Source organism: Bicyclus anynana, chromosome 16 (genome assembly GCF_947172395.1).
Source record: "Bicyclus anynana chromosome 16, ilBicAnyn1.1, whole genome shotgun sequence".
NCBI classification, from domain to species: Eukaryota; Metazoa; Arthropoda; class Insecta; order Lepidoptera; family Nymphalidae; genus Bicyclus; species Bicyclus anynana.
This window is the reverse complement of record NC_069098.1, coordinates 3,392,405-3,414,837: the sequence shown is the minus strand read 5'-3', so window position 1 is coordinate 3,414,837 and position 22,433 is coordinate 3,392,405. Positions and strand designations below refer to the sequence as shown.

The 22,433-nt window shown below is 33.4% G+C and overlaps 1 protein-coding gene across 1 annotated transcript in view; it reads left to right on the top strand.

Moving 5' to 3' along the window:
• The window catches only part of LOC112050465 (uncharacterized), a 29,335-nt gene extending 7,948 nt beyond the window's left edge, over positions 1 to 21,387 (top strand). Inside the window, exons 5-17 of the mRNA XM_052886314.1 lie at positions 7,563 to 7,684; positions 8,446 to 8,607; positions 8,894 to 9,061; positions 9,172 to 9,455; positions 10,515 to 10,587; positions 10,800 to 11,006; positions 12,792 to 13,002; positions 13,586 to 13,945; positions 14,776 to 14,961; positions 15,232 to 15,353; positions 15,863 to 16,024; positions 16,796 to 16,963; positions 18,189 to 21,387. Coding sequence (XP_052742274.1) covers positions 7,563 to 7,684; positions 8,446 to 8,607; positions 8,894 to 9,061; positions 9,172 to 9,455; positions 10,515 to 10,587; positions 10,800 to 11,006; positions 12,792 to 13,002; positions 13,586 to 13,945; positions 14,776 to 14,961; positions 15,232 to 15,353; positions 15,863 to 16,024; positions 16,796 to 16,963; positions 18,189 to 18,482 — 2,519 coding nt within the window. The 3' untranslated portion in view covers positions 18,483 to 21,387. The remainder of the gene's footprint in view (positions 1 to 7,562; positions 7,685 to 8,445; positions 8,608 to 8,893; positions 9,062 to 9,171; positions 9,456 to 10,514; positions 10,588 to 10,799; positions 11,007 to 12,791; positions 13,003 to 13,585; positions 13,946 to 14,775; positions 14,962 to 15,231; positions 15,354 to 15,862; positions 16,025 to 16,795; positions 16,964 to 18,188) is intronic.
• Positions 21,388 to 22,433: the final 1,046 nt, after the last annotated feature.

The window sequence follows — 22,433 nt, the reverse complement described above, 5'->3', positions numbered from 1 at the left end:
ACATTCTAGAATATGTGACTAATAATTAATTTTACCGAATGTTCATGGTTATTGCACTAATATTATGATAAAAAAAGATACAATTCTTCTAGTATAATGTAAGTAAGCTAAAAGTAAGAGAAAAATAAAATACACACACAAAGAAGTAATGAACAAAGAAGCCGTGATGAAGGTGACATTGAGATATTACGTTGCATAAAGTATTTTAATGTGCCATTCAAAACTTACCCTAATGCGGGGAATCGCACTGCACTTACTATGGAACAATTTGGGTTCACTTTAAAGGTTTTAATTTTTATAATTCGGGGTTTTAATTTTTATAATTCGGAACGTGCGTCCACTCTAATAGCGAGCGACACACTCTCGTCGTTCGAAATCCGACGGGCATCGAGCCGAGCCCGCGCGGGGAAGGAGGGGATGACGCAATCGCTGCGTTCACGCAGGATTGTAACGTTACTCGCTTCTATGTTATTTACTTGCAATTTTTAAATATGTGGTACCATTTCGGTACATTACCCCGCCGCTCCCTATAAGGGTTTTATTTTAAAAATAAAATCCGTGTTAAATACTAGTATCAATTCTTCACAATTACCTTTCATAATAACCTTTCATACATCACCTTTCATTAAAACGATTTGTAACTAAGCATTCGTTACAAGTCGCTATCTTTCATTTAAAAAGTCACTGCTTATTGCGGCAGCAGTTGACTTATTGGAAGAATGTGTTATGATTATAATGGGGCGAGTTAATGTAACTAATGTAGATGTGAGTTGTGTTGTATTCTAAAAAATATAATTATAACTGAGTTAATGAAATGTGCTATATTTAATAATAGTATTTAATTCAAAAATTTGTTAATTATTAAGGATCAATTATGATTTATTTTTAAATCTTTAATATGCCAAGTCCCTAGATTGTTACCCAACATGTCTTCTAAGACATATACAAGTGGTGAGCGTTTTTCTAGAACTCGGCACTTTATATATTTTGGGGCCAACTTTTTACTGAAAAACTTGTCTTTGTCAGACAAGACATAAGTTCTCTTGTACACTATGTCTCCTACCTTGAATTCGTGGGCTTTTCTGCGCAAATTATACCTTCGAATGTTTTTTGCATGGGCATGATATAATGTCTTTTGCACCTCATCAAACAAGCTGCCCAAGCAACCACGATTTTCTGCGTATAAATCTCTTGGCATAAATACGATTTCGTCTCCAACGTCATTGTCGAGATAGTGTGAGCCACAAATAACAACTTCGCGACCGAAAACTAGGAAAGATGGTGTATAACCAGTAGCTTCGTTGATGGAGTTGTTAATCGCGAATTGTACTGCTGGTATAAATGTATCCCAGGTTCGATGATCCTTATCGACGAAGGTAGAGAGACATGTTACAATAGTTTTATTATACCTTTCTACAGTGTTAATTTGAGGGGTATATTTGGGTGTGTAAAATACGTTGGGGACATTATATTTTTTGAAAAAATTGTTAGTGACACTACTAATAAATTGAGGGCCATTGTCCATGAAGACAGTTTGGCAAACCCCGTGAACTAAAAATATTTGTTCTTCTAAAATTTTAACTATAATTTCAGAAGTTGCTTTTTTAAGAGGGAAGATATGACAAAACTTTGAAAAACAACAGGTAATTACAAGAATATAAGAATTTTGTTTTCGGGTAACCGGGAGAGGACCGACAAGGTCGATTGATATCATTTGATAGGGACGGGAACATTGCTTGGGCCGACCCATTTCACCTAGCGTGGCATGATTTTGCACCTTATATTGTAAGCAAGTTTGGCATGAGCTAACGTAACTTGAAACGTCACGAAACATGCCAGGCCAGTAATAACGAAGCGTAATGCGTTTGTACGTTTTAAAAATACCTAAATGACCAGAAGTGGGCTCATTATGATTTTCGCTTATAATAGCTTCTCTGAGTTCTGATGGAACTACTTCTTTCCACGAAAATTCATCAGTTAAGTGGCATTTATTTTTAGTTAACCGAAAGAGAGAATCATTTTTAATTTTATAATTTGGAAAATTTTGTGAATTAGTTATACAATTATTATAAATATTTTTGTACCAATCGTCTGTAGTAGTTGTGACAGATTTGGCAGTAGTAATTGCTGAGATATGGATAGCCCGAGACAAGGCGTCCGGAATAATATTGTCGGCACCACGACGGTGTTTAATTTCAAAATTAAATGCAGATAGACGTAGACCCCAACGTGCAAGACGACCCGTTGGATTGTTGATTGAGAGAAACCATTTTAACGCACTGTGGTCTGTGTAAACGTTAAATGTTTTTCCGTTCTCTACGTAACATCTCCAATGTTCTAATGCTGTCAGTACTGCAAGAGTTTCACGTTCAGTAATGCTGTAGTTCTTTTCTGCTGCCGTCAATGTTCGACTCATATATGCAACCGGGTGTTCTTGGCCATTAATAGTTTGAGTAAGCATGGCGCCAACTCCATAATTACTTGCATCTGTATGCACATCGAATGGTAAATCGTAATTGGGACATGACAAAACTGGAGCGGAAACTAAGCACTCTTTAAGTTTTTTGAAAGCTACGTCAGCCTCGTCTGTCCATAGGAAGGGTGGTGCATTCTTTTTACAAGAAGTTAATTTATTAAGCGGTCCTGCAATAGTACTAAACTGTGGGACAAAACGACGATACCATGTTGCAGTTCCTAAAAAACGTTTCAACTCCTTACGATTTGTAGGAGTTGGGAAATTAAGTATGGCCTCCACTTTATCAGGATCGGTTCGTAATCCGTGAGCATCCACAACATAACCTAAATATTTTAGTTGGCTTCGAAAGAATTCGCACTTCTTCAAATTTATAGTTAAGTTAGCCTTCTTTAATTTTTCTAAAACACGAATTAAAAGAGAGACGTGATCATCAAAAGTTTCACTAACAATAATTATATCGTCTAAATAAACGAAGATACGGTGGTCAACATCACCTAATAAAGCGTCAACTAAGCGTTGTTGCGTGGCCGGAGCGTTGGTTAGTCCGTATGGTGTGGTTTTAAATCGAAACGTGCCACGAGAATTCACGTAAAACGCTGTCTTATCTCTGTGTTCTTCAGCAATAGGAATTTGCCAGAAGGCCTTGGACAAGTCTAAGCTACTTAAAAACCGTGCATCTCGCAAATTATCTAAAATTTCCGATATATATGGAAGGTTGTAGGCGTCGCGTTTGGTAACTGAATTTAATTTCCTACTATCGAGGCAGAATCGAGGCTCTCCGTTTTTTTTATTTACTAAAAGAACTGGCGACTGCCAAGGGCTCTCGCAGGGCTCGATCACATCTAATCCTAACATCTCATCCACCTGCTCAACAAGGATCTTTTGCTTTTCGGGAGAAAGCCTGTAATATCTCTGCCTAATTGGTGGAGAATCACCCGTATCGATGCGATGCGTAATTAAATGTGTTCGTCCTAACCCACGATTTGTAAATGAAATGTCATGAAATTGCTCGATGACATTGTCAGCAATAGCTCTTTGAGTATTATTTAAATTATTATAAGAATTTAGCAATTTTTCCGATGTACACTTAGCACTAGTGTCTGCCAGTGATGCAGTAAAACTAAGCGTACTTAAATATTTAGGACATAAATTAAACGATTTCCAAAAATCAATGCCTAATATAAGTGACAATTGTATTTCGGGAACAACTAAAGCCTCAATTATTTTAAATTGACCCTCAAAACTTATAGGTAAGTTAATAGTTCCTATACTTTTAAAAACGTTTCCGCCAGCAGCAATTATTGAGATATTTGTTCCGTTCTCAACAAGTTTAAGACCACTGCGTATCAATGTATCGTGAGAACCGTTTCCAATAATTGTGACTGTTGCACCAGAGTCTAAAAGTCCTGACGCTTCGATGCCATTAATTTTTACATTAACGTAAGGTCTAATATCACCTAGAGGCTTATTTGGCAGAATTGTAGAAATTTTGTAACAGGCGAAAAAATTTTTAATTGTTGTTAACCAATTAATTATTCCATTCCTGTTTATCTAGGTGGCCTTTAATCATACAATTCTGCCTTTCTAGTTTTTTGGATTGCAAGTGGGACATTCTGGTTTTTTAAAGTTTTTTAATCCACACTTGAAACAAATGACCTCTGTGCTTTTACAGTTATGAAAGCTGTGGGTATTATTTCGACATCTGGGACAGAAAACATTTTTAGTAGGGTTAGTAGTGTTAGTTTTATTAATAGAATGTAAATATTTTTTGTTAATATCGATATTATTAGTGGTAGGCTTATCGTAATTACTTTGATTATTATTATTACTAGGATGAGTTAACTTTTTGTAAAAATTCGAATTATAATTATTTTTATTACTAATATTTGCGTCTTGTTTATATGCAAACTCAGGTGCTAAAGTATCTGAAGTGGCGGCGATAGGTTCATGAAACTGGGATAATCGAGACTGAACATTTTCATAATTCTTACACAATGTTCGTAAGTGTTCTATTGATTCGATATTCGTAGCGGATGCTAAAGTACTTGCGTAACATGGCCGAATATTGTGCAACACTATCTCGAGCTGGTCTTCCTCCGGCAGGGCTTTTGACAGACGAGCAAACATGCCTGATAAAATTGATAAATAAATAGTTATATTTTCGCTCTTTCCCTGAGTTCTAGCACGAATCTCTGATAATAAGCGGTAGTCATAGTCTGTTCTGTCAAAATCCTGCTTTAAAAGAACGGCTAGCTCTTCCCAAGTTGAAACCTGGTCTCTGACGCTGCGATACCAATGGATGGCATCACCAGTAAAAATATCAGTACCATAGGCTAAAATTTTAGTGCCTGATATATTACGAGCTAAGCTAAATTCATTGACTCGCTCAATGAATGAACGGACGCATGATTTTCCGTCATATTTTAATTTACCTATTTCAGTAGGGAACCTATTATTGCCTTCACAAGTGACAGTAATATTTAGTGGAGGTGAAGAAGACTGTGGATCCGTGTTCGAAGTAGTTATTGATAACGGGTCAATACTTTTATTTTTTAAGTTTATAATTTGCTCATATAATTCTTTAAATAAGGAATTGCATTGAGTTTTAGTATCTAGCTGTTGTTTGCCAGGTTCTATTCTGTTAAGTCTATGATATAAGTGATTCAAAAGATTTTCGTGCCTACCTAATACATTCTTATCTGTGACCTCTGTCGTAATTGATAAATTTATTTTTTCTAATAATTCAACACAATTGTCTAAATCCTCCTGGGGCTCGAGATGGGTGCACAGTATGTCCTCCGAAGGATATAACTGACCCAGTTTATTTATTTGCTTCCTGAGGTCAGACACTGTATTGGCGGGAACTTCACCTCTTACCGCTACCTCATACTCCAATTCGGATTTTTGCAGTGAAAAAAATTTTATGGGATACGACATTATGAGTAAGTAAACAAATAATATAAGAGAAAAAAAAAACTAAATAAACCAAACAAAAATTTATATGATAGGGTATGTATGGAATGGCACAAAAAAAAAATGAAAAAAACGAAATCTTCGTTCTGTTACAATCAATTTAACAGAACGCTTTGGTTTGATAATATGAATGAATGAAATAATATAATGATTTGCAACAAAAAAATAAAAAATGAAAAACAAAAAAAAAAAGAAAATAATTGCAACTGGTGTGAACGCACCTTTAGTTTTAGTAAACTAGTGCTAAAGTACGCAAATACACTTATAACATTTAATAAATTTTAACAATAAGAAAAAATATGGTATTAAGTTTTTTTTTTTGTTGACCGTACCTCCAGTCAAATATACAAAAATTAATAATAATAAATTTAATATTTTTTTGAGAAAAAAATATGCACTAATTCGTTAAAATCGTCAACGATTACAAATAAAAGGACACTACGTTCACCTCAGTTACTGCAAACCAAAAAAAATCAAGCGTTTTACAAAAAAAAACCATGCACCGTACAAATCTACTACTAGGCAACAAAAAGAAAAGCAGATAAACCACGACAAGGGCGCCAGTGCACCGGGACCGGGTAAGAGCAGGGCGGAGATATTATTAAATAAAATCCGGTGAGATAAAAATATAATTTGTATTCAATAATTTAATCTAAAATACTAGCTCGCGGTAGGCACACGAAATTTGTAGGGTCGTGGTAGTCCGTATTTTATCTGCTAATCTTTGATGTTGCTGTATGAAGTACTCCCCTGTTGTGATGCCGAGATGTAAGGTGGCACCAGGACGCGGAGAACCCGACGGGATTTGGTTCAGGGCACGTCGGATGCGTAGACACGTGTACACGTAGATGATTCGATTCGTTGTTTATCCTGATGTATAATCCGTGCATCGAAGAATAAGAGCAACGGCGACGACGACGAAGACGACGACGACGGAGGCGTCGAAGGCGACGAAGGCGACGAAGGCGACGAAGGCGACGAAGGCGACGAAGGCGACGAAAGCGACGAAGGCGACGAACCCTGGAATCGATACAGTACCTAATTAGCGGTAGCTATATCAATTCGTCCTGGTGACCACTGACCGGCGGATGTGCGAAACAGGTTTGTACTTACACATAGAAGAAATGCCGGTGTGGTGGTAACAACCAGAACGAAGTAATATTTAAAACAAAATTAGTATATAATAAGCTGAAGGCTAAATGATTCGAATAAATTGAAGATTTATTCGAATTGCGGGTCAGCAAAGAAAAAGTTGTATGAACATTCTAGAATATGTGACTAATAATTAATTTTACCGAATGTTCATGGTTATTGCACTAATATTATGATAAAAAAAGATACAATTCTTCTAGTATAATGTAAGTAAGCTAAAAGTAAGAGAAAAATAAAATACACACACAAAGAAGTAATGAACAAAGAAGCCGTGATGAAGGTGACATTGAGATATTACGTTGCATAAAGTATTTTAATGTGCCATTCAAAACTTACCCTAATGCGGGGAATCGCACTGCACTTACTATGGAACAATTTGGGTTCACTTTAAAGGTTTTAATTTTTATAATTCGGGGTTTTAATTTTTATAATTCGGAACGTGCGTCCACTCTAATAGCGAGCGACACACTCTCGTCGTTCGAAATCCGACGGGCATCGAGCCGAGCCCGCGCGGGGAAGGAGGGGATGACGCAATCGCTGCGTTCACGCAGGATTGTAACGTTACTCGCTTCTATGTTATTTACTTGCAATTTTTAAATATGTGGTACCATTTCGGTACACACTCCCATGATATGCGGGCGACGGAAGGGAAAGACTGCGCGGGTGTGAAAACGTGCGTACGGGCAAGTGAGATGCATCAGTCGTGGGGTTTTCATTCATCGCTACACGCCCCCTGGCCGCGCGGATCATCAGGAGTGTTAGGAACGAACTTGCCAAGCTATAATATATGAATGGTGCATGCAATGCCATGTCCCACGATTAACTACTATTGGTCTAAGATTGGTATGTATTATGACTCTACGTGTATAGATCGCGTGTTACAAACAATCAAGTAATCACAACCAATTATATAAGTATCCTTTATTTATATATTTTTGTATAATGTATCCAACTTTTTCAGTTTTATTCCTAGCATCAAACCACCTAGTGAAATCAAACCATTTTGAGAAGCTACAAAATGTATTAACAGGAGCAGCGCCTTTGCCACAAGCTGACGTGGAGCGATTTTTGAGTAAAATGGACGTAAGTATTTGAGACATGAATTTATTTAATTTAATTTATTTATTTAGTTTATTTATTTAAACTAATAATTGACTTAATCTATTTTGGTATTGCAATTGTATCCAAAAAAAAAAAAATTAATGCACCTACCAAAAGTAATACGGGAGCTATTTACGGGTTAACTGTGTTAGCTTTCACCCGCATGGTTCCCGTCCCCCTAGTAATACGGGGATAAAACATAGCCAATAGCACTTTTTTTTCAAATTGGTTCAGTAGTTTTAGAGCCAACTCAACAACAAACAAAAATTTCCTCTTTGTAATATTAGTATAGATAAAATTACAATAATCTAGCGTTATCTCACTATTTGGGCTCCGCTTTCCGGCATAAACAATTTACCATTTTGCCTGATCGTGGGCACCTGATTTTTTTATTTTGTTGGCTCCCATTTCGGCATTTACCATGTAAAGTCAGCGTGTTTTGAGACGACCTCTACAACCTCTATGAACTACGTTAGAGCAGATAAGTGGAATATGACACCGTCCCAGCGCTATATAGCGAGGAATCGCAGTCCACATAGGGGCACTGACAACTCGACCCATAGATTAAGACGTCTAAGCTCCAAAACCCCTTTCGGAGCTTGGAAGAAATCACCGTGAGAGCAAGATCCCCGCCTCTTACTCTCACTCTTACTCGTGCACCCGACACTCGGGAGGAGATCACCCCACTGCTGCATGATAAAAATATATAAATGTCCTTCCTAAACTTTAAATTAAATTTTCAGCATGAAGTACACTTTGGTCAAGTTTACGGTTGCACTGAGGCTGGGCCAGTTGTGACAACAACACCCAATGATCATAAAGATTATAGCTCAGTTGGATTTACATTACCAAACTCTGAATTAAGGATTGTTGACAGTGAAATGAATAATATGGGTCCCAATGAGGTTTGTTTAAAAAAAAAATATGAAAATTACTAGAAATTACTTGAAATTCTTTTTTTTTTATGAAGGCTTACGCTTGAACACAATCATGCCTGATGGAAAGCAATGATGAGGTCTAAGATGAAGCGCGTTTGCCTAGAAGATGTCTATTCACTCTTGCCTTGAAGGTGCACAAATTATACATGTCAGGAAACACAGACGCCGGAAGGGCATTTATTCGTATTATCACTGAGAACGTATTAAAACTAAGTTTTTAAATAATGCTTTGTAAACTATGTTTATATTTCAGTTAGGAGAGTTGCTGATAAAAGGACCAAATGTGATGAAAGGTTATAAAAACAACCGCGAGGCAAATTCACAGGTGTTTGTAGATGGTTGGTTGAGGAGTGGTGATTTGGCAAAGATCGATGAATCTGGTTATGTTACTATAGCCGATAGACTAAAAGAACTAATAAAGGTAAATAATTAAGCTACAAAAATGATTCTAATAGCATAGTATTATAATATTCATACCATACATATTCGCTCAATATTTTTGTTTTTAATGTAATATCTTTTGTATTACAGGTAAATGCTTTCCAAGTTCCACCAGCAGAATTAGAGAGTATTATTAGGGAACACCCAGCAGTTTTTGATGCAGCTGTAGTTGGTGTACCAGATGATAAAACAGGGGAAAAGCCTAAAGGTTTCGTAGTCCTGAATAAAGATTCCAGTACGAGTGAAAACGATATAATGGAGTATGTCAGTAAGAGAGTAGCACCATATAAGAAGTTAAAAGAAGTACAGTTTATTGATAGCATCCCAAAGAATCCATCAGGAAAAATTTTAAGAAGACTTCTTATAGGCCTTTAGTTTAAGAAATAGTTAACTTATATAGTCTTACATTTACGTTTTGAACTATTGATTGTATTTACGACTCTCTTTCTGTTCTAGAGAGATGTAAAATGTGTGTCTAGTTCTACGAGTAGAATACAATTTTATATTACCTTAGTATTTGATTATTGTCATTGTATATGTTTAACTAAGATAGCAATTTGTATCGTAAATTTTTTCTGTGATGTGTGACGTGAGCTCTTTACAAGTATATTATGAATAGAAATAGTACACACATAATTGAGTTTAAATAGTATGCCGATGCCTTTGCCGGTGTTTTTGACCTTGGTTAGATTTTACTTCCTTGTTTTCCTTGTTTTTTGTTATAATTTACTAATAGTTAACATTTATTAATTTGAGCGAAAATTTAATATTTGTATTAATTTGAATATCTCTAAAATTAAATAAATTATAATTGATAATATTTTTTTTTAACTTTCAATCAAAGCTTTTTATAAATTGACTTTAGCATCGTATTGTTTCTTTAGCACTTCGCCTTTATTCGGGGTTATGTTATAACATTTTGTACAAATTTGATTACTAATAAATCAGACTTAGTTACGTTGGGATTATAATTTACGCACATGACCATCACTATTAGATTAACACTTATCGCTGGACGTTAAAAAATAATTATTCAGAAGACAATAGTTCATCTTCTCTATTGTATAGAATATAGAAATTATAGGTTGTATTATAATCGATTTCTCATAGTTAAATAAATTACTATTCCTGCAAATGGTCTATAATTTTCTTTTAGCTATTTATAACGTCGTTTATTTAAATATAGCTAGTGGGTGCCCGCGATTCCGTTCTTGTAAATTTCTGTCTTTCACAAATCATAGATTTTTCGGGATGAATAGTGAAAACGAGTGTGTTAATCCAGATTATACAGATATTCTTTCGAAGTTTCAGCTAAATCGGTTCAGCTGTTGCAGTATCAAATGTAAACAAACAAACTTTGGCCTTTTTTATTATTAGTGTGATTTCCTTTGAGCTCATTTTCTTTGAATAGTTTATAATTATTGAGCAATTAGTGAAGACGACCGAAGTTATATCGAGGACGATAACGGCACGAACTATTTAATTTCTGAGGCCTTGGAGCGCGGTGTATTTTAAGATTTCTACAACTTGCTTTACTGTCAATGGCAGGCGTATTACTAGTATATTTGAATAAACAGTACAATAAAACACACACAATCATATCATTCTGATAAACTGTTGACAGTGGAAGAGTCGTGTTTTAAATTTAATTCCACTTACGAATAAATATTCTTTAGTGTATCATATTATAATATACTTTGTGTAGTTATTTTATTTAGTGTTCATTGGACGTAAACGACGTCATGTTGTTAACTAAAGCGTTAAAAGGTGTAATAGAAAATAGAGGATGTTTATCCAAAATGAAACACATTTGGACTGTAGATAAGACTGTGAAATCTCCGTTTGAAGATAGAGTCATACCGGAAGCAACCATTACTGAATATCTGTGGAAAAATTTGGATAAGTGGTCAGACAAAACAGCAGTGGTAAGTTACAAAAATAAAAAACACTAACAAAAAGGTAATCTTACGAGTAACATTAACTTAAATTGATATTAAGCAAGATTAATTGACAAAAAAATATTTCTATTGAAATATTGGTTGCATGTTTACTCGTACATTATTTAATATAACTTACTAATATTAATATACTTTTGGAAAAAGAAGTGATTATTATCATCCGAATTATCAAAATAATCTTAATAGAAATAGATAGAATAATAGATATATAAATTTAATCTAAGGTAAGTACTCTAACTACTGTTTTGCTTGATTATACATAACGAATGAATTTTAAAATACAAAGTCGCTGTTAAGTAACACTTAAAGGTCACGTAGGTAATCTGAATACGAATAGTAACTAAGCGAGTGCAATATACCCTTAGTGATATTCTTGACAACAAAACAGGTGGGTACAAAGAGTATGTCCAAAGTTTATTAGTTAACAAGATTAATAGTCTAAGATCCTGGATAAGAAATATATACCTACTCTAATCTGTTATTTATTTGTGATAACAAATAAATGATAGATAATATTCACAGTGACACAATACAATAGGTTGCCAAATGTTACAAATAGTAGTTAAGTTGCGGCCAGACACGTATTTCATACAAAATCTTGGAGACTATAATATACTAGATCATAGATAACTTAATCCAGTCAAATTAAACATAAACTTTCATTTACACACGATGTATTAGACAACTTTTATTGTATACCAGCTAATGTAACTGTACAATTGCAAATAAATTAATTGAATTGAATTGAATTGAAATAAATAACTGATGAGGTTATTTAAACAACATTAGATATTCAATTATTTACATCTGGCACCCCACCCCCACAGTTGCAGTGTGAAAGCAGGCCTTTACGTTTTTAATTCTGTTGGATATATTATCTTAACTAGGGTACGATGTTTTAAGGAACCTATGAGGGAAGTAGATAGATAAAAATATATCATTTAATACTAAACTCTCAACATGGGACTTTTGGCAAAACATATGAAAGACACGAGATTGATAAAATAAGAAAACTTTGTACAGCATATTTAAAATTACCACAAGAAACATTGAGGTTAAACAGTAGAATGTTAATAATAAATTAATAAGCCTGTGAAGTGTGTGTGCAACGCACCAGATAGAACACCTAGTTTTATTAATCAAACCAAATAAGTATTGCCGCAATTTTACAAGGCAACTTATTTGCAATGTGTCAATGTGTATATTTTCTATCATTTATTTCTTATCCCAATTAAATAACAGATGAGGGTATATATTTCTTACGCCGGATCTCTTACTATAAGAATGTCTGGCGTGGTATCTATTGCAAAATGATTACATTAAGCCCCCATTTACACGAGCGCTTTTTACAGACGTTAAAAAAGTGTTCAAATAGAACAAATGCATTCCCAAGTATTATGTTCACATGTCAGCGTTTTAAAAACGCAACGCTTTTTTGCATTTTCAATTTTGGGCGTTGAAAATACTAGTTGACCTTTATTTAACTTCATACTATATTTTGAACGCTTTTTTAACGCAGGTTAATAAAACGCTCGAGCGAATGGGGGCTAACAAAACACGTTTCTTATCGCATGAATACGAACTCATTAAAGTTTTTTATCAAGCGATTAAATTTTCTACGAAAAGTACTAAATACTTACACAAATCAATTCCAATATCGTCATCATTAACTGCCAATGGATGTCCACTGCTGGATACCTTTAGCATGGAGTTCTTATACGAGTACTGACCTTCCCGGTTGTTATTTTACAGATTTGTGGTGTAACCGACAGAAAGTACACCTATTTCGAATTGTACAAGAAGACAGAAATATTTGGTGCTACTTTAAGAAAAAAGTTCAAGATCAAAGATGGCGATGTTGTTTGTGTTATGTTACCCAATTCACCAGAATATCCGATCGTACTATTAGGTATCCTTACTGCTGGTGGTTTCGTTACCACTGTCAATCCAAGTTACACTGTTTGTGAGTTTTTTTTGCTGTTTTTTCTTACTAGCGGATGCCCGCGGCATTGTCTACCCGTAGACTTTCTAAATCTGGACCTCTCGCAAAATTTGTTTAATAGCGGACGTGTACTAGTCCCTGTCATATTTTAACTTTTTAAAATTAAGCGGTTTCGAGATTGATCATTGATGATCATTGATGATGAGTGATTTTTTCGCTTACAAGTGTATGCTCGTTTAAAATGATATAGGTTATAAATAGATAGGCAGAGATATTATATTACTTTTTCTGCGGTTTGGTTACTATCTTAAAATAGCCACATCATGCTAGTTGTACACTGAATTAGTTAATTTATTATGTTGTTTCTTTTTTTGTGATGTGAATCTTAAATAATCCTGTATTTTTAATCGAAATCTTAAAATTAACCATGAATTTTCTGCTAAATAGTACAGAAAGATCACATTATCTATAAAACGTAACATTGTTACGTTGGTAACAGCATCATGAAGTTTTGTTTCACTGCAATCGGACGAAAAAAGTTTTGCCGAAGTCGTTACTAATCCAAAGGTTACAGCAAAGAAATCAATTTTCTTTGTGATTTCAGATGAAACGCAAAAACAGATTATATCATCTAATGCGAAATTAATTGTCACTGACCCATCAAATGTGCCGACAGTTAAAGAAGCCTTAAAGCAAAGTAACTTGAGCATGCCAATTATCGCCCTTGATTTTGATGTAGATCGACCTGAAGAAACAATTTCTTTTAAGGAACTTATTAATGACAATACTTTGGACAAAGATGTTTTAAAAGAGGTAAAAAGATCAGCTCACGATACATCTTTACTGCTATATTCGAGTGGTACAACAGGGCTACCTAAAGGTGTTGAGTTGACGCATAGAAATATGGTCGCAAATTGTGAACAACAATACGAAAAACTGATCCAGAAATTCGATGATACCACAGGTGAGTATCTACTTTAATTTTTAAAACAATTATGTAAGGAATGTTTTCATTTTTATCATCGTCAGCCTATAGTATCGTTCGACCTTCCACCATCTAAAAAAAGCGATGTTGGAGCATAAATCCACCACGTTGATCTAATTTACGGGCTTGACTCAGCTTGTTTATCGATTACACAGTTCGTGCGCTGTAGCATAGTGCGGTTGACAGTTCATTTTACTCTTGAAAGTTTGCCGTGATTCTGATGTTAATGAAAATGAGCGCGGCAGACGATTAGCTATTTTTTCTGTGGCATGGATATGTAACAATACCTACCCAATTTCACTGCAACTGAGAATATCTTAGTAGAAAGAAATCTCTATATCGCCTTTATTTTGACCTAGAACTCGAGTTACACTAACCATTGTAATAGATGTTAAAATTGCAGTTATGACTTAACTGCGGTTATAATATTGTGCACCTGGCAAAAGTAAAGCATATCAATCTAAATCATCCTAGGATCAATTGAAACTGTTACAAGTCACGTTAGCAATTATGAAAATACTTCTAGATATCGATACTAATATTATAAAGAGGAAAGAATAAATTGTTTGGTTTGAATAGGCTCCGAAACGACTGATCTGATACGAAAAATTTCTTTACTCTTGGGAAGCTACACTATCCCTATATAAATAGGCTATATTTTATACTTGTATTCTTACGAGAACGGGAAATACATAAGTGAAACCACGTGGCGTCTGCTACTTAGTCCTTATTTAGCTCTAGATAAATGCTTTATTTTAACTCACAAAGTTATTAGAAATTTGAACGAATATAGTACTTTTTTCTTTCAGCTTCAAATCAAGACATAGCACTCGCTTATCTTCCTATGTTCCATTCTTATGGCATATCGGTTGTTGCTCTTCAAAAACTATCGGCTGGTTTAAAACTAGTGACGCTTCCGAAGTTCCAACCAGATACGTTTATTAATGCATTTTTAAAACACAAAATTTGTTGTATGTACCTGGCTCCTCCTACAGGTAAGATGAGATTACTTATCAAAATAACTTTTTCAACAATAACAAGAGAACTTTTTTAAAATAACCAGATTCAATATGTAATGTGACTTCCCAAATTTTGTAACTATTTTTGTTTTAGTTTCACAATTTTAAATATTTATTTATTATTAAAAATATTAAAATTTTGAAAATATTTAATTATATAAATTTTTGAGAATGCACTATCTGTGAGAATGTAGTAAATGTGAAAATTAATGTTGTTTATTAAGTTTTTAATCATTACTATTTCAGTTTTATTTCTGGCCTCGAATCCTGAACTGAGCTCAAAGCATTTCGAAAAATTAAAATACGCAACTGTTGGGGCAGCGCCTTTACCATTGGCTGACGTTGATAGATTTTTGAGCAAAGTGGGCGTAAGTTTTTTTTTTGATTGATTAATTTAATTATACAATTCTTCATAAATTTTCACCATCATCATCATCATCATCATCATCATCATCATCATCATCACCATCATCATCATCATCATCATCATCATCGTCATCGTCGTCGTCATCATCATCACCATCATCATCATCATCGTCCTCATTATCATTATCATTATCAGAATTAAGTCTATAGACGTCCACTGCTAGATATAAGCCTCTAATTGTAAGTACAAGAAAGAGAAGGGGCAACGTGGGAAAGAGCTACTACATGTACTCGTATGTGGCTCAAGACCAAGGTGTTTATAAATATTTTTATTGAGTCAGAGGTCAGCACAAAGACCTTTTACCAAATATAACAACTTTATCTGCTTAAATATATTTGCTATTATACTTATCGAAGGCAACATGTTGAAAACTCGCTACAAATAATTAAATTGGATACATTTTAAATCAATACAACAAATCTAATATTCAAAATTTATTGTTGATTTCAGCATGAATTGCACTTTGGCCAAGGATACGGCATGACTGAAGCATCACCTTTGGTGACGATATCACAAAACACCTCGAAGAGATACAACACTGTTGGTAATGCCCTGCCAAATTGCGAACTAAAAATAGTGGATAGTGATATGAATGCTCTAGGTCCCAATGAGGTACGAATCAACAGGATGTTTAATGTCCTTATACTTTTGTCATTATTATTTGAACTAAGTTATTATTTGGCCTTAAAACTTATTGTTGTTTTTCAATCACAACAACTTCTGTAATATTTGCGGAACAATTCATACAGGCGCTCATAATACCGAACATCCAAACCATTAATACGATGTTATATAGTCCTCTTTTCTTTTTACGCTCCCTATCATTTGCGAATTTGTATGTCAATAGGATAATTCCTATGTAAATGTATGTTGTTGTATTTGTTCTTTTTTTATTAGATAAACTCAAGTCGAATGCTACAACGTTTTTATCTAATAACGAAGTGAATACAGGCTTATGAGTAATTATTTAGTTGTCAGTTGGCATAAGATGTGCGCAAAAAGATAAAGACTTAATTATGAATATGTATCGTTTTCTCTTTCGTCAGTTTTTGTCCTCCATTTCATGTTTAGTTGTGACGGGAGGAAAGAATCATATTATTAAAGCTAAATAGGCTGACCTGGACCAAAAAAACTGGTGATCCTAATAATATGGTTAAAAATAATAACTGTTAAACTTCAAGAATAAGAGCCATAATTCAGAGTTTGTCTGATTGTCCTTTAGGACTAAGGCCTTCTCCAAGCTTTTCCACAATTATCGGTCCCTTGCACATTTTTCCCAGTACTATCCGTCTTATTTCTTGTGTCCATCTCTGCTTCGGCCTTCCTCTTCTCCTAATTTTAATAATAGGTAACAAATATTTAATGAAAACATTGTAATTACAGCTGGGAGAGTTGTTGGTCAAAGGTCCAAATGTGATGAAAGGTTATAAAGATAATCCAAAAGCAAACTCAGATGTGTTCGTTGACGGTTGGTTGAGGAGTGGGGATTTGGCGCAGATTGATGAAGAAGGATATGTTATTATAGCTGATAGATTGAAAGAACTAATAAAGGTAATAAAACAGCGGACAAGTCCGAGTCGGACTCGCTCACCGAGAGTTCTGTATGTAGCATCATAATAAATAGTTCAGGAATCGCATAATTTTTTGCTCTTTGATCTTTGATCTTTTCTTGAATTTCAGATTTGTTTCTTAAAATTTAATTATAAATGTATACCTCAGAAAATAATAATTTATTTTCTATTGTCGATTATAATAGTTCTTACAATACAATTTCCAATAAGACCTACTGATTAAATTAGCGTGCAATTTTTAACAATGTTTCACAATAGTATTACTATGAGTTTTGATTCCCTTAATGCCTCGAAAATTGGCAATGCTATTATAGATAATAAATAAATTATTCCTAGATCATTCACTCGCCGTTCTCAATCGCTCGGTTTACAAACCAGAGTCAAAAAGCATCTGGTGAACAGGATAAAAACGCTCCTTGTTCAAATTACGTTTAATATTTGACGGGCCGGTTTCGTAAACGCCGTTTAAACGAATGTCGGTGAACTCGACCCCAAGTATATCGAAATCTTTTCTTTACTGAATAAACTGAATTTCAAGCACCAGGTTTCAATTACTTTAAATTGATTTAGTTGGGGTGTGCAAAGTCACAAATTAACTAAATAGTAATATACTGAATGACTAAGTACTGAGAACGATTCGAAAGATCATTGTGTATTTATCAATTATCAAACACATGGTAAACTGGGAAGTACCAGAAAGTGTGAAATTATATCTATTTGAATACAGTCATTTCTAAAGTTAAGTGCGAAGTACATTGTTCGTAAAAACCCAAAAAAAAAATTATAAAAAAATTATATGGTGCTAAGTTGGCGGCATTTTTACGTTTTAAGAGCAATCAAACAAAAGGCATAATGTTTTTAAACCTCAATTTCTAATTCAAAATTAACAACTAAAACAGTTATGATTTCAGTAATTTTGAATTAGTATGGCGATGATTTGTTGGCAAATTGCTCAAGAATATCTCTTCAACGTCTACACTAGTTGTAAGGAGAGTTAAAAATCCATTTTAACTTTAATAAAGTCTTATGAGGTAAAGGTTACCCCAAAGTACTTAAACGGTGTGTCACTTACCATTGCGAATCTGCAGTGCATTTACATTAAATAAACATTGGTTTTTACTGTTTATTGGCGCTAAAACAGCTTAAGTCATTAAATTTTTGAAAAATACATTATATTTTAATCAAAATGCCATTGAAAATTACAGGTAAACGCCTATCAAGTTCCACCAGCAGAGTTAGAAAGCATTATTCGAGAGCACCCCGAAGTGTTTGATGCAGCAGTAGTTGGAATACCAGATGACAAGACCGGAGAAAAGCCTAAAGCATTTGTAGTACTTAATAAAAATTCCAGACTTTGCGATAAAGATATTATAGAATACGTTAATAACAGAGTAGCACCTTTCAAAAGAGTAAAAGAAGTTCAGTTTGTCGATAATATTCCAAAGAATCCATCTGGAAAAATTTTAAGAAGAGTTCTTAATGAAGAGCAAGCTAAATGATTTGAACTTTTTTTTACGCAAATAGGCTCGCGTTTGACCATGATCTAACTTGATGGTAAGTGTAGATACAGTTTATGATGGGATACGTTTGCCTAGAAGGTCAATAGCTCAGGGATTATTCACTCTTTTTTTGAAGATACCCAAGTTTTAAGATTCAGGAAACACAGACTTGGGAAGGGTATTCTAAACCCTAGCTGTGAATAAAAGAAAAGTAGAATTAATGAATGTTTACTACTATTAGTTAATATATTTATATCTAATTGTGTTGAACTTCTCATGTAAATATTAAAAAAAAAACATAATATCTATTGTTTACATTTGTTTATGTACTTAATAGCTGGATTTAAAGACAATTTCAATGTCATGGCCTTAAAATAATGCAAAATTGGTTGTTATATTGAAAAAAACTCTAATAAAAAGAAACAGGAAGTCTTTTTTTAACAATATAATAATATTATGTAACCCAAAATAGAAAAAAACTACAGATAATCGATACTTTTATACGTAAAAACAATTAAAGATGCCTCAATTTTATGACAGTTGTAGAAGCTTTTGTCAACTGGTAGAAAAATAAAGTAACAGATAAAAAATAAATGAAAGAAGAGAACCATTAATTGTATTAGGAAATGAAAATGAAACAAAAGATGATAAGTAAAGTTTATGCAACATTATTATTGCAAGTTTATGCATTTAAAGTTTAACCAATATTACGTAAGAATCGGTTTTACTTATAGTTGTTTGGTGATCAAGTCGTAACGTTCATAAATTTCAAAAGATATGTAAATCAATGAAGTCATAAAAACAGGAACCAGTAGAATTTATGAACATTCTCCGATAGAATAATCATTTCATTGGTAATAAATCGTAAGAATATAATAATGTCAAATGGTTAGCGATTTATTACGGAGTCAAAGGAGGTGAACCAAGATTAATGGTATTAGGTAAGGACGTTGTGTCTTATAATACAGGTTTACGTCCTTGAAGACCTGCTTAATAAAATGTATTCAACGCAATTGAAGTGATTCAAATTAACTAATAGGAATTATTGTTGTACAATTTAGTTTGACTACGACTTAAAAATAACTAAGTAACCACAACTAACACTTCTCTAGTTTTTGTGGTTCCTCAATCTCGAATGTGATTTTAACTAATTCGGTACATAAATAAAATGTAATAATAACGTAGCCTGTGCGATTAAAGATTAAGTCAAGTGGCAATTGTTAATAATTTAAAATGAATTAGATGTACATACCTAAGTTATTGATACTTACCCTTACAAATTATAGTATAGTAATAAAAAAAACATGCACATGAATTCAAGCAAATGACCCAGATGGTAAGTAAATAACCAGCCAAGTGCAAGTCGGACTCAAGCACGAAGAATCCGTACAATTATGTATAAAATTTCATTTAAATTCTCAGCCTGGAGTTAAGAAGTCGGTGTTGCGCGCCTCGAAGATCACGTTAAGCCGTTGGTCCCGGTCATTATCATTATCATCTAACAGTTAATGACTATTATTACTTTTGTATATTTTAGTTTTACTTTTGTATATTTTATATTGGGTAAATACCTTTAAATAAAAATTATTATTATTATTATTAATATTGTCAACCAGCATTAGAACAGCGTGGTGGGTCTAAGTTCCATATCCCCACTCCTATATGGAGGGAGGTCTGGTCCTGTAGTGATCGTTAAAATAGGCTGATGATTATGATGATGATGATATATTCTCATAAACAAACTTCTTCAATAGTAAACAACAAAGTATAGTCAATAAGTATATTTTCTATTTCTATAAATATTATTCCTGCTCAGCTTGATAAATAATGTAGTAAATTCTTAATTTATTAGAACAATAATATCATCGAGGTGTTTTTATAATACAAAAACAATCTTGTAAGTAATAAAATGATCGTAAGTCATTTTTGAATATCTTTGCTTTAAATCTAGGCGCCACCGATTTATTTTTGTGAGGTTTTCCCGAATCGAAGGCGCCGTTTTATTTGCATTCCTCAGTGACTCTTCATTCCTTCGCATTATTATAAATTGTTTACTATAAAAAAAAGAAATCATAATTTACAATGATCACTTCGCGATTTTTTGGACGTAGTATTTTGGGTCCATTCCACATTTGTAGAATTTATTAAAAGAAAGATATTTTTGACTAAATATCAAAATTAGATTTGAATGTATCTAATAAGATAAGCCTGGCAATAGTCATGTCAACGGTAGAATACGACACTGTACACTTATATATAATATTCAAAAAATAAAATAAACAAAATGATTTTTTAAGTTCATTTGCCATATGAACTTAAAAACCCATCATTGGTCAAACCATTGGTCATTGACCAATTTTTTTCGAGAAATTATTGAAACTTTAAATTACCAACAACCGAAGGATCAAGAAACAAAATTGTTAATATAATGGTGAGAGGTTTGGTTTTTAAATAATATACTTACTTATCCCAAAATGTGTGATGATTTTCCTCAGGGATTTTATCGTATAGAATAGAATATTTCACTTACAAATTATAAATATTTTAATTGAAAAAAAAATTATGATGATTACACTGAATGTGGACAGATCCTTAGATATAAAAGGAAAATAAAGAAAAGACACTGATAACGATGGAATTCGGTTTTTAATTACGTGAAGGTCGTAGCCTAAACAATCTTGAAGCAAAAAACTAGTTTTAGATTACTGTTTGAAAAAATAATTTTCTGCTCCAACGAGATGACAATAGCGTTTTTGGCATTCTTGTGGCTTTATTGTTTCATTTATTTTTTATTGGTTTTGTTAAATTTTTCGAAGATTGTGGTTATTTATATAAGGAAGACGCCACTTCTAATAATTATATAGATATTTGACAAAAAAATCAAATATATACCAATAACTATTTATATGTTGTTTTTGTTGCCGAATTTATTTATTAGCATATTAATATTGATTGTTGCAGAAATTTTAATAAATACAAAACGTAACCTTAATACCGTAAATGTGTTTCAGTTGCTAAAGTCTAAATGAGAAAAAATTTATGAAATATTTCGTTAGTAACTGCTATTTGAATGTCATGGAGCTTAGAACTATCATGTTACGTCGGTATGAGTTTACCGCCTCGGGGAGAATTTTCGATTCCATAGCAACCACTCTCAGCAGGCCTATTATGCATAATGTTTTATCTCGGTGTACAACTCAAATAATGAGTCACTACAGTCTACTACTTCAGTAGTATTATTATGTCTCTCGATGTACCACTCAAATAATCAGTCACTACATCGTTTTTTCCTTTTTTACAATCATCTAACACTGTGTTTACGTAAAGTATCATTTTAAGTAAAGTTGCATTAGTATAGTAGTAGGGGGCAGCAAGTAGTAACTTTATTTAAATGAAAAACTGGTAATTTACGTTATTTCGTTGAAATACCGTATATTACATTAATAATTAATCATGTTAGATGATAGTAAAAACAAAAAGAACATTGCCACTTGATGTAAAATGATGTAGTCAACATAATTTCATTGAAATATTAATGTTAGATGATCATAAATACGTAACGATGAAAAACGTTGTAGTAGATTGATTATTTCAATGGTACACCGAGGTACATAATATGCCAGTTGATGGTTAAGGTAGTGATTGGAGCCCACAGGTCAATGTGCTCTCCTAGGCGCGAGGGTCTTAGTATCTTTTCAACTTCAGTCGACTAGGAAAATTTCGCAAAAAGAAAGATAACCTCATTATTTGATAGCCCAACCCAAGGCTTGAAGAAGACGTAGCAGATTGAACAAACGAGCTAGTAAGTACTTAAAGATGATGAAAAACATACCTGGACTTCTTAGGAACTTAATATTCTAGAACAAAAGATTTACATGATTAACATACTGGAATAAAAGATTTGCATGACAGTAAGGCGTAACTATATTTACATAGAATTCTCTGTGATTT